We start from the raw sequence: 13,408 nt of genomic DNA, 5'->3' as shown, positions 1-13,408 counted from the left end.
GTACCAACAATCTTCTCAGTGTTGTGCTAGGTGCCATGAGGAATATATGAACTTATGTTATAATTGAGGAAAATGGTTTATACTACGTACAGAAAATGGAAAAATAATGTTGAGGTCATAGATAAGCAAGTTCAAGATGGTGATTGCAAAGACAGTTTGTCCCTGATTCAGTGGGGTACTTAATTCAATCATTCCTTCAATTGTGGAGAAGATATCTGATTGACATAGGCAAGTCTCCAGAAAGATGCAGCATAACTTCTTGGACCTCTAAGGGGCACTTGGCAAACTATAAGAGCTTTTCCCTTTTTACATACCTATTGTGTCACACACTATGCTAAGTGTCTAGCACGCATCTTCTCATTTTATCTTTGCAATAATTATTTGAGATAGATTCTATTCTTACTTCTTCTGTTCTGATAAGGGACCTCAGGCTTTGAGAAGTTAACAAAATGGCTCAAGGTCACACAGCCATTGGGTATGGAGGCTGGATTTCGACTCAGTTCTGTCTGTCTCCAGAACAAGCAAACTGGTTTTCCCAGGGCTATGGGCATTTCTAAAACCAGAATCTGCAGCACCAATTACTGAAGTTTTAAGTGAACCAGTTAGCCTGAAAGCTCAGTGAGTGTAGGCTGTACATTTATCTGTTTGCTGTTTACCCTACTCTGGAACAGAGCTTAGCATGTAAGGAAGCACACTAGTGAATGTTTATTGGTTGAAGGAATTTTGAAAACAGTGGTGCTTTCCAGAGATGCTCCAAATACCACAGGCCTTGGCATCTAACATTAATTTTCCAAGAAGGAAAAATGAGTATGTAAAACCTGAGGTCTTTTGTGAAGCGCTGAGAAAGTGTTATGCTAGTGACTTTCTAGAGAATCATTTGAGTCTGTCTTGTTGCATTTTTATCATTAGGACATGAACCTGGAATAAAGCATATCTAAGAAACAAAGTCCCATGTCATATGTATAATCCACTATTATTGAAGAAATAAACAAGTTTCATAAGACAAAATAATTTCACAGTTATAAGGATTGTATAACTACCTAAATATTCCACAGCTTCACCCTGGATCATATTAGTTTCTTTTAATAAAACTTGCTGAATTTTAGATCTAAAATATTGTTTAAAATTATTTCAACATTTTTTGACATTGCGGGCAAAGGAAAAGGGATTTAGCTGAAACCTGGCTGGGGGTGCAGACTGCCATTTATTCAACTTGTAAGAAAAAATGTGGGTGAGGATGAAGAATTTAAAATGTCTAGGAAACAGGAGTGTAAAGCTAAACTGCACCTGAAAAATATATTATCTTAGGGGGTCCTGTTATAGAAGACTGTATTCAATAATAAGAGAGTCTCAGCATGTCCACCTGTAATCTTGTCTTCGATGAAACTTCTAACCATGAGCCTGGGCTTGTGTAGGAAGGCAAATCAGCTCTGCTACTCATTGAGTAACTTTACCACACTGAAAGGTTCAGACATAAACATGAATAAAATAAAATAAATCAAACTAAGAATGTTGTTATTTTGTGTTAAATTTAGGAAAAGTTTTGCAATGATCAAGATAATTTTGAATGTGTTCATCATTTAAATAGAGAATTTGGTACATTAAGCAATCTAACTTGTGATTCCAATTTAGAACATGGAATTGTTTTTCTTTTGTGGTTTTAAGTTGGCAGGTGTCAGCATATTTGATGAAGTTTGCAAACAGAATTGGAGTGTTTTAAGAAAATTTCATTTAGCATATCTTTAAATTTAAATTATTAATCGTATACAAGTTGCTTAAAAGCTTGGGACTATTCTGCTTGTTAGGCTTGTGAATGTCTTGTCAGGCACTTGAAGTGCTTAAAAAAGTCAGATATATTTATACATATAAATTTCAAATGTTGAGGGAATTAAGTTTCAAATGAGATGAATGTTTTAGGGGAATTTAATTTGATATACTTGAGTTAATTGAATCTAAAAAAGAAAATGACTGTATAAATAATATAGCAAGATCAATAAGTTATAAAGGTTTAACAATGAATATCTTAAAATTTAATACTGAATTCATTGTTACCTTAAATCTGATTAAGTATAAGTTCTTCCTGTGAAAGAAAGTCCCCTCGAACTTTCAAATTCCAACTGACACTCATTAATTACTGAGTGAGTATTCTGCCATACACTTACACTGAGGGGGTGCCACAGCTCTGTCCTTCTGCCAAATGACGTAACTGTGATTTCCAGGGGATCAGTGACTTGACTAAGGTTACATGAGCCAGGATTTCAACGTGAATTTTAGAACCTGCTCAGAATCCAGTATCATTGTCAATCTGACCTATGGATTGCTTCTGGTTAGGAGGAACCTAATCAAATAACCATATGTCTACTTACTGGCTTCTTCTTTAACTTTATCCATTTCTGCCATTAATGAAACTTCTTTGTCAATGATGCTGGGGAAAACAAAACAAAAACAAAAGGAAAGAATGCTTAATCAAAAATAAACTTTTAATAGACACTGGAAGTAAGAGAAAAATGATTTTCATTAAACAAAATGCCAAATTACCATAAATATTTCTATGCTACAATGCCAACAGCACTCTCTGTCTCTCCAAAACTGAGGCAACATGGAAGGGATGTTCCCAAGGATTACATAGTGACATCTGCTGATTAAATCATTGTCAACACATCTAAAAAAAAGGCTTTCAGACTTTCAGAATTGTGCTGCTTTGAATTCAAATTTGGGTGTATTTTTGCCCTATACATTCCAAAGTTCCAAAATACCAGTATTTGAAAAGCTGGCACTTGGTCACCAAGGACTGTAGCTGCCAAATGTGCTCTACTCTCTGAGATTCTGGCCAGAAGAGAGTGAGGTGGGCCCAATTCTGAATCAGAAAGTCCTGGGATTGTACTTTGACAAATATGACTCAGGATAATCCTTCTGCATGCTCTGCATTATGATTTTTGCCTTTCTCATTCTCCCAAATAAGCATTTCCAGGTGATATTTCTTTTATTTCTTGGTTAGTCCTTTGAGAAGATATTACCTGCATAAGTGATTATTTTTCCAAGTATGTCTCTTCTCATCCCAACCACTAACTCCTTATTTCTTCTTCCCAAAGTGACAACTCATTATGATTTCTTCATAGATTTTTTTATGTCTATACAAGTACAGAAGTCACATACTCTTTTATTTTCATTGACCAAAATATATATGTACACACACACAATATACATATCATAAATATGTATGTCATAGGGATTTTGGGGGGGACCATTTTGATGTATTACTATTGAATCTAAAAACACTAACAATAATTTAATATTGGTAAATATATACTCAGAATTCAAATTTCCCCAGTTGTTCTATAAATCTTTTTAATAGGTTGTTTAAACCAAATAAACAAAGCCTGATTGTTATACTTGGTTGTCTCTTGTGTTTTAATCCATAGGTTAAAACCTCTTATCTGATTTCTCATTCCCTTTGCAATTTATTTGAAGAAACCAGGCTGTTTGTTCTAAAGTTGACCAAGGTCTGAATTATACTAATTATATATCCATGATACCATTTAACCCATTCTTTTTGTGTTTTCTACAAATTTGTTATTAGATATAGAAGTTTGATGAGATTCAGTTTTGATATTTTTTCCAGATAAAATAGTTTCTATGCGTGTTTGGTCTTTATGTGTGTGCTGATAGAATTATAAACTTTTCTTCCTGGAAAAAAAAATCAAGTACTAAGTCTCATCAAGGTTCTGCATCTAACAATGAATTTATCATAAATAAAAAGGACATCTTATTTTCAGTTATTGGAATCCATTGATAGTCATTGCCTAGATCAACAGGATTTGCATAATGGCCACATTCAAGTTCTATCACTCCTTTACATATTTACTGATATCCTTCTATAAAAAGAAAGTTTCCTTGCAGCTATTTGATTATGATGAAGCATAGTTTGTATAGGAAAAGCAGGATAAACATTTGACTCTCCCTTTTATTTACCAGTTTTCAAAATAATAATTGGTGCTGGGGTTGTAGCTCAGTGGTAGAGCAATTGCCTAGCATGTGCAAGGCACTGGGTTAAATTCTCAGCACTGCATACAAATAATGAAAATAAAGGTCCATTGACAACTAAAAAATATTTTTTAAAAATTATAATTAATTTCTTAACATCATCCAAAGATTACCAATGAGTTTTTTTTTGGGGGGGGGTATAGTTTAATTATAAGCTCATGTCCAACATGCTTCAATACATTGCAGTTATCATCCTTGTTACTATTTAGATTGTTTTTCCAGGTGTATTTTGTTTCCCTCCATCAGATGTGCTTTCAAATTTAGTGTTGAAAATGTATTTCTTCTTAAGAATTTTTCAATATTTTCGGAGGAATAAGTGGTCTCTGGGCTGTATCTGTAGCAGTTTGGGGCTCCTCAACTACTGCATGTTACCTAAACACCTGGAGAATGACTGAAAACTGACTGAGAAGCAGCTCTTTCCAAGCAGGGAATCCTAATGGAAAGAACTGAAGTGTGAAGTGAGTGGCAAATCCTCCAGTGCTGGGCCCAGAGCCTCATCCATTGACAGCATCAACATCCCCATGATGCATATGACTTAAGGTCACTGGATATGACCACTGTTGTGTAACCAGTATATCAGGAAACCTGCACCTTCTTTATTGACATTACGTAGGTATGACGTCAATGTGTTTTAAATATAGGAAATGCATGATACTGAATGGCATACGCTGAGAAGGAAGTATTTATTCCACTCCTGTTCCAGTTTACTTGGTTCCCCTCCCTGGAAGTCTTCAATGTTATAAGTTTCTTGTATTTCTTTCCAAAATCCAACTGTGCACAAACCAGCATATATTTGGTAGCTGTATAAAATGGAGGGCTGAGTCAATGGGCCTTGTGTTTCTGTGATTGTAAGGTATACTGAGCTTCTCTGTCAAGTTCACCAATGCAGCCATAATGGAGGCAAGTGTGTTTTTGTTGTTATTTTGCTTTTTTTTATAACCTTCTTAGGGCACTTCCATTTTAGTTTAGGAAAACAGAGGCTAATGGAGAAGCTGTTCAGGAAATAAGAAGCAAGCATAGATATTTTGGACTCAGGGCCCTTACTACAAATATATGGTTAAGGTACTCTGCCTGAGAACATGAGAGAGAGAGAGAGAGAGAGAGAGAGAGAGAGAGAGAGAGAGAGAGAGAGAGAGAGAGAGAGAGAGAGAGAGAGAGAGAGATATTGATTCAGTGAGAAGGCTGGGCAGAGCAAAAGAACCTCTCCAGGAGCCCGAATGTTTCCTATGCCATCATGAGGGAGACTGCTGTGGACCTTGCTCGGGATGCCCATATCCTCACTATGCATTCTGTGGATAGCTTGGATGTGTGAAGGGGTACACACATGAGGAAGTGGCTGGGTTTCACATCTGGATCAATACATGGAACAGAAAGGAAGAGGCACAGCCTAAAGACCTAGTGAGTGTGATAATGTGAAACCCACCCCCAGCCCTTAGAGCTGGCTTTGTACTTCCTCAGGACATGGAACAGGAGGCCAGGAAAACCCAGTGGATTTAAAGGCTGGGCAACCTGAGCTGACTTATGGGTTACAAAATGATGGCACTAAGAGTCACTCGAGACTTGCAGGTAACTTGGGCTCAATTCTCTTCACCAGTGGAGTGAGGCAGAGTTTCACAAGGTTTCAGATGGCTATACAGGAATATGACAGAGAGAGGAAATCCAAATAAAAAGAACTGATGTGTGCAGTGAATGGCAACTCCTCCAGGCCTGGGCTCAGAGCCTCAACTGTAGACAGCATCAGCTTCCCAGAAGTGGAAAAAGCAATAAAACATTCAGTCATTTGAACGATATGTGCTGAGTGACTGTCCATGCCAGCCAAGGGTGTGGGGGCTGGAAGTACAGGAAGGAAGGGAGGGAGGGAGGGAGGGAGGGAGGGAGGAAGGAAGGAAGGAAGGAAGGAAGGAAGGAAGGAAGGGGAAGAAGATTCCTTTTACTCTTGTGGAGCCTCCATTATTTTTGTAACAGCTGAGAAGAATGTGAGAGGACCTGCAGGACTCAGGTGAAATAGTGAAAAACAGAAAGGGAAGAAAATGATGCTGGCAGGAAAAATTATTTAGAACTAGAAGGCTTCTAAATAGAAGCCTCAGGTTTGGAGAGAGGCATGCACACAACCAGGGGAAATACAAGCATGTGACATAAGATTGGCCTGTCCTCATATGTCCAGTAGCTGGGAGAGGAGCAGACTGCAGTGGGAGTGCCTAGATGTCCCAACACAGTCATCGGCCCTCACTAACCCTGCCCCAAACCAAGCAGAGACCTTGGAGGCTGGGAATTCTACCGGCTGTGTGTTGGGTGGGGAGAATGGTGTGGGAAAGGACCTTTGATAATTTCTTTACCAGCTACAAGGTCATGGGAAAGTTTTTGTTGATTAAATTTGTTAACATAATTTTGTGCCCAGAGAGTTTACAAGATGGACATTTGAGGGATAGTACTCATCCCCACGTCTAACACGTATTAAACAGAGCCAGATATTCACACAATGGTTACTTCAGACCTTCTGTGCTAGCAGCAGGAGGGATGAAGGTTTACACAATAAATTGTTAATCTGTTTAATGCACACACCTGGGGATATGGAAAAGCCTGTGAAGCTGGCATCAAACCATGCTTCCATTCCTCTGGGTATTTCAACAAAGGAAGATAGTCCTTAGGCATCATAGTAACTCTAGCACTGTTATCTATGTATGACTGCTTTCAAAACTCATGCACTTAAAAGTCAACCAAGGTTCTCTGCAGAATCAGGACCCTGCTCTCAACTTATGGACTACAGCAAACCAAGATCAGGAGCCAGCCTGAGGCAGAAAGACCTGACTCTTTGCTGAGATTCTCGTCCCTTAGGACCTCAGGGTTCCTTGGGTTTGCTTTTCCAAGGCAGAAGGCACGGGGAGGGAAGAATACGTTGGCAAATGGGTGTGGCAGACTTAGTAGTATACGCCAGTCTTTCTTTTGCCTGTCAGACAGTGAGGAGCTGGCTCCAGACTAAAAGAAAGCCCCTGTCTAAAGCCTTCCATAGTCCCACAAATACTGGGTGTGACATCCAGCTTCATGAGTGATTCCTCAGTGCTGCTGAATCTCCTTAGAGGAACCAGGACAGAGACACCCACTGAAGTGATGCTTGATGAAAACAACTCTGCAGGCTGGGGAAGGCTGAGCATGTTTGGCAGAACCCTGGTGTACAGATATCAAATGTGGAGGGAGGCCACCCGAGAGGAATGACATTCAGGGTCGATGAGTCACAGAAGACTCACAGTGTCATGGCCATGTTCCTACTGGGGAAGCAAAAAGGTCACACATTTGCTTTCGAGGTACTCCTGTCAGACAGACATCAGCCTTCAGTTGTCCAGATGGGAGCTGATCAGAACTAGCAGTTTCTGAATGCTGACTGCAGGCCAGGCACATCAGCAGAGTGCAAGCGCCTCACTGGAATGGTCTCTTTGAAGCATCGTGGCGCCCCAGGAGGTAGGAGCCCTGCTGTCTCCTTTACAAGGCCCTGGCACATGCCCTTCCCTTGGCCTTGAAGACAATTTCTTTCTCAAGCTCTTTATCTGATTAAGTCTTCCTTCCAGTCTTGGCTTGTTCATCACTTCCTCAGAAAGCTCTGACTGAGGTTTTTTTTTTTATTATTATTATTTTTAAATTTTTTTGATACTTGGGATTGAACTCAGGGGCACCCGACCACTGAGCCACATCCCCAGCCCCATTTTTTGTATTTTATTTAGAGACAGAGTCTCACTGAGTTGCTTAGCGCCTCGCTTTTGCTGAGGCTGGCTTTGAACTACTGATCCTCCTGCCTCAGCCTCCTGAGCCTCTGGGATTGTAGGCGTGGGACACATGGCGCCCAGCTCTAAGTTTTTAAAAACTTCTGTTCAACTTTATGATCTTAGATTCTCAGGGGTTGCTCGACAAAAATAGCTTGATAATGATGAATGTAAGAAAAGACAACATTTTCTTTCTACAGCATAACAATGATGAAAATTCTTAACTGGCACATTGTGGTGCTTGCAAATAAATCATGTTTATGTAAAAGTCCATGATTTTGGTCCTGGACAGAATCTAATCATTTAAGACATAAGCTTGTGAGTACAAGTGTAATGATATTCACCAAACAAGGTTTGGCTCAGAATCAAAACAGGTAGTTGATGATTGTGTTTGCAAATTGGGTTGGTTTCATTGTTGAAATGTGTGCTTTCCCCACTCATCTTAAATTCTAAGTATTGAATGGTTTTGCTTTTCCACAGGGATCCTGCCTACTTGACAGAAATACAGAACTCTTTAATTGGCTTGGACTGAGGATATATCAAACATGTTCTATATAAACAGAGACCACATAAAACCCACGCTGACCTCACATGTTTCAGACCTGCCCTTTATCCTTCCCAAACCACATCTTCTTTTATCTAAACTGCTTGGATAATAAAATTTTATTTTGTTGTCATAAAAAAAGCTTTTATTATCAAAGCAATAAGGTGTAAGGAGGAGATTACCATGGCAAAGATTTTATGGTTTATTATATAGTTAATCACGGAGATAAAGTGTCATTTCCTAAAAATGTTTCCACTGTCTTGATTCCTTTCTGTGGGGAACTAATAATAATAGTAATAAAAAGAATCAGAAATCCTCTTTAGGAGGAATAGATTTATGATTTTCTGCTCTGTGAAAGGCTCATCTTTAAATCTGGAGCCCAAGACACTGAGTGACATGAATGCTTCTTTGGGGAGCTTGGATGAACTGCGTCTGGCCTAGTGTTCTTCAAAAATAAAGATGCTATCAATGATTGGGAGGCAGCCATGATTGATAAGAACTGCTGGTGGATGCTGAGGAATGAAAGCAGAATTTCAAAGGGAATTTAAAGAAATCAGTCTGCAACAACAGAGTTGGATGGCGAAGAGTTAAAACTGGGCCACATCCCACCTCTGAAGCATTTGCCTCAGGGAGACTGGAGAGAGAGAAATTGCCCCTGACCATCTGATTCCAGACAATTTTGCTTCAGGACCTTTTGTAGGCAAAAAGTGCTTCAGCTGGTGCTTCATTAACTCATCCCCTGCCAAGCAGACAAGGCAGGCCGGGAGGATCAGGAGGGAGTCAGAGGCTGGCGCAGGGCCTGGCAAAGTGGGCAAGCTGTACAAGAACCTGCATCCTCTGCCTCATTATAAAGAAAGAGAAGACTTGGAAGAAAGGATTCTAACTAATGCTATTGGAATGTTTTACCCTCCTTGGCCTCTACCAAATAGTAGGAGGCATGCAAATGAGGAACAAGTCCTATAGCCAGGCTTCCCGGTATAAAGACTTTCCATTTCTTTCACTGAAGAAGAAAGAGTAATGTTAGAGCATTTCTCCCACCCTAGGCTCTGCTCCTTATTACTGCACAGGAGTAAGAATTATGATGCCACCCAGGCTTCAGATGGCCCTGCAATGCCCAGTGGCTGCTAGAGGAGCCTTGAACTGGAGACCTCCATTTGCCCTTCACTATCTAGTGCTGAAGGAAGAAGTAACTGTATTGAGAAGTTTAAGGATCTGTTCTTTCTCCTGGGTGAGGGGATCTTGTCCATCAGGTGGAATGCAGGAAAGCTTCCTCTATACATTTAAGGCATAGTGTACTGCTCCCAGGGGTACCATTTCCAGTCCAACTTCCTGAGTACTCAGTAATTCTTGAAGGAGGGAAAAGTTAGACAGGGTAAGGTTTCAACTCACCCATTTCTCAACCATTATAACTGTCAACGAAATCTCTTCCTTGGCTTGAGAGCCACAGTGCAGCAAGATGTGTATTCCTAGGGTCAGGAGAACTGAGTTCTAACTACAAATGGCGCTCATGTTCTTGTATGCTACCAATTCCTGGTTCTTTCTTTCTTCATTGAACTCTGTCCATCCCGTCTCTCTCCTATATTCTGTATATAGATTACTGATGTCACCAATCCTTGTCCTTCACTTCCCATGTGATTCTGTCCACTGAAGTCTATTCCAGTAGAGAAATACCTCTTCTACCTTTCTCTCCACTTCTACTGTCCTTGATTTAACCCTCATTATCAAGCAGTTGGCTACATTTATTTGCTTTTTGCTACACTGCTGGAATTCCTGGAATTTTACCTTCTCCTATGTACATTTTTGCATTAAGATCATATAACAACCTGAATTCTTTTCATAACTGGTAAGACATAATGGGATTCTCTTTTTCTGAATGCAACAATGGCAACACATTGATCTTTCCAAAGGTTTCTTGAATTCCAGCATTATTTGGTAAATACACAACATCAACATACATGTCTATAACATGCCTACTAATCATGATTATGATGAAGTTGGACTGGAAATGGTACCCCTGGGAATAGTACACTATGAAGCATACTCAATAATACAAAGCAAAGTGAATATCCCTCTGCCAATGAACAACTGTACTCCACTTACCAATCAGAATGAACCCATTTTATTTCTATTTATCAGATGTAATACATTGTGTGAATATCTTAGTCTGCATATTTTATGTTGGAATCAAACAATGATTTGAAATCACAGTTACGAATATTGCATTGTACTGTCTGAGGAGTATTTCTGAAATGAGACACATACAGATTTAACATTGAAGACTTTATAAAAGTCTGGGTTTCCTTAAAAAGAAAAGTTAATTAAAGAAAACCCAAAGTGATTCCTTTTTCTTCTTGCAACTTTTTTAAATGACAAAGAGTTGCAAAAATCCTATATGTCTACAAATCCTATGATATCAAATATCCAACTGCAAAATGTATATTCATTGTATCCCTCCATTTAGAATTTTACATATAACTTTGCTTAATAATACAATTTACCTTTGCTAGCTACTTCCTAGTTGGTCTCTTTCAACAGGGATCAATATTCAGGGAAAAGCACCTTAACTGGAGTTAAGTTTCTAGGAAAATAATAGGATTTAAGCCCCCATGGGAAAAGAAAGCAAAAGACTCTATCCATGGATTAATTGTCTTATAACACAAGGGTACCATTTAAAGAGCTGAGCTGACATTCTTCTTCACATTTTGTTAATTTCATTTTTTTGCAAGCTTATTTTAAAAACTGGAGAATATAGAAAACAGGATAAAAGAAAACAAATTTCAAAATGAAATGAGGCAAAATCCTTCTTTGTCTCCTACACAAAATAGAACCAAACATTCTAAACACTCTGTTATATTTCCACCCAAAAACATTTTGAGAAAAAAAAAATTGGGAGGGGGTTATCTATGCCAATGCCATCATAGTTACTGAACATAAATAACTTGGGAACAGAAACTGTAAGAGATGTGGAGGTAGAAGAACAATCAGAAATGCTGGTCTACATCTAAACCAAGGCAGCCAGGCCCAGTCTCTATGTCGTTTGGCCTCCTGGAAGCCTCCTGAGTTCCTTGGCTCCCAGGTGAAGAAAGGAGGGGAGAGAACATACCCACCTGGCTCCTCCGATCTCACTTGCTGCCCTGCTCTAAGTAGTGGCTTTCAAGACCCTTTCCTAACTAGCCAGTATTTGCCACCCTGACTTTTGTGGCTTTTTTTTTTTTTCTGTATGCAGCCAGTAGACCTTCAGCTTTTTTTTTTTTTTTTTTAGTTGTCAATGGATCTTTTATTTAATTTATTTATTTATATGTGGTGCTGAGGATTGGACCCAGGGACTCACACATGCCAGGCAAGCTCTCTACCATTGAGCCACAATTCCAGCCCCAAAAACCTTGTAGTTTTTTTTTTTAAGAAGTTAACCTTTACTTTGTTTGTATATTGGTTTATTGTTGTTTGTTTGTATGTGGTTTCTGAGCATCGAACACCAGGGCCTTACCTGTCCTAGGTAAGTGCTCTCTCACTGAGCCATAACCCCAGTCCCAGACCTTGGGCTTTTTAAGGAAAGAGATTGCCTTAATCCATTAGTATTTTTGGCAGTGTTTCTTCCAGTGTGGTGCTCAGAGCACTTACATTTGTATTCACTAAACTCATTAATGCACACTCCGGGGCACCGACCCATACAAATGAAATCAGAATCTGTGGGAAGGGGATCCTGATGCTGCCTGTGCACACAGAAGTTTAAGGATTAGAGTTTTGGCACACACTCATCTGCCTACTGAAGGGACAAATGAGGAAACGGGAAGAGAGAGGTAGGGAGAGAGATGGTAAGAGATGAAAGGGGAAGGAAAGCTGGCATCATGGCCATTCTGAAATCAGGGGTCCCTATGCCTTAGTTCTTGCTTCCTCAAGCAAGGAACAGTAAGAGTGATGAAATATCCATGTCTCATACCTGGGATCTACTGCATGCTAACAGAAAGCTGGAGAAGGATAAGTTCTTCCCAGGGTCTGGGTGTAGAGAAACTTCCTAAATGCCACTTGGAAGGGAAGAGAACCAATCTTAACTGAACATCTATCATGAGCCAGGATAGTGGTTTTCTAGAGTGATCTTATGAGTGCATTACCTTGTATATGAATTTTTATAAAACCCCTTGAATGTAACAGCAGTACCCCTGTTTTTAGCTGAGTACATGTTAAGAAACTTAACCAGCTTCAGGGCTAGAATATGTGCAGATGAGATTTAAACTCTAATGGGTCTTGCTTTACACCACATGCCTCCTAACTAGAGGCTAATAAACCTTGGAAAATGGGACTTTTATTAGAATATGGCCTAGTGAGAAGCAAGAGTTTATAGTCATTGAAAGAGTTATATAAGGAATTCTGATATGTCGACTTCCTTGCAGTCTTATTTGTACAATTTTTTTGCTGTCTTAGCTGACAAATGTCCACAAGGGTTTCTAAGGGTCACTCTGTACCAGTATAAGAAGTAGAAATAAGCTCTAAGACCCATTCTGAAATTGTAGCCTAGAATAGCCCCCTTTTAAATGCTATAATGTATTTGATATTTATGCTAACATGTAAGAACAATGTAGTTCATTATATTTTTCCCAGAAAAACATATTATATTATAAATTTAAAGAAAGATCATACCAGTACCCTATGGGAATGTACCAATAGAACAATTTGCTTAATTCCTTCTTACATTTTCACGCTATGATGAAAGCCAACAATTTCCTTTCAGAAGCATGTTACAAGTCTGGTTGATTGGTAGCCTTCATTTGCTGAAAAGATTCAGAAATCTTTTCAGATTTCAAGCTGAAACCAGGATCAACCTCTTATTGTGGGTCTATTGTTCTGCAAAGGAGGCTGCAGTGAAACAGAATGGACTTCCCATGCCAAGTGTGCAGCTGACATAACGTATGGAGGTAATTCAACCACGCGGCTCAGGAAGGCTATTAATATGAGGTGCTATTTATGCTGGTTTCCTGGGACTGAACCTAAACTGAAAAGGCCAGTTTGGTATTTTTTGTATTTATCAACCTGTTCTTCCTTCATGCCATCTGATTCATTCAGTCCT

The 13,408-nt window shown here is 39.2% G+C and overlaps 1 protein-coding gene across 3 annotated transcripts in view; it reads right to left on the bottom strand.

Moving 5' to 3' along the window:
* Window positions 1-13,408, bottom strand: part of Spats2l (spermatogenesis associated serine rich 2 like) — a 162,624-nt gene that overhangs the window by 13,111 nt on the left and 136,105 nt on the right. For all 3 annotated transcript variants that reach the window (XM_021720587.3, XM_078017813.1, XM_078017814.1), the window contains one exon: window positions 2,367-2,425. In XM_021720587.3, coding sequence (XP_021576262.1) covers window positions 2,367-2,425 — 59 coding nt within the window. The remainder of the gene's footprint in view (window positions 1-2,366; window positions 2,426-13,408) is intronic.

This window comes from Ictidomys tridecemlineatus, chromosome 7 (assembly GCF_052094955.1).
Source record: "Ictidomys tridecemlineatus isolate mIctTri1 chromosome 7, mIctTri1.hap1, whole genome shotgun sequence".
Taxonomy (NCBI): domain Eukaryota; kingdom Metazoa; phylum Chordata; class Mammalia; order Rodentia; family Sciuridae; genus Ictidomys; species Ictidomys tridecemlineatus.
The sequence above is the reverse complement of the archived record's forward strand: the minus strand, read 5'-3'. Positions and strand labels throughout refer to the sequence as shown.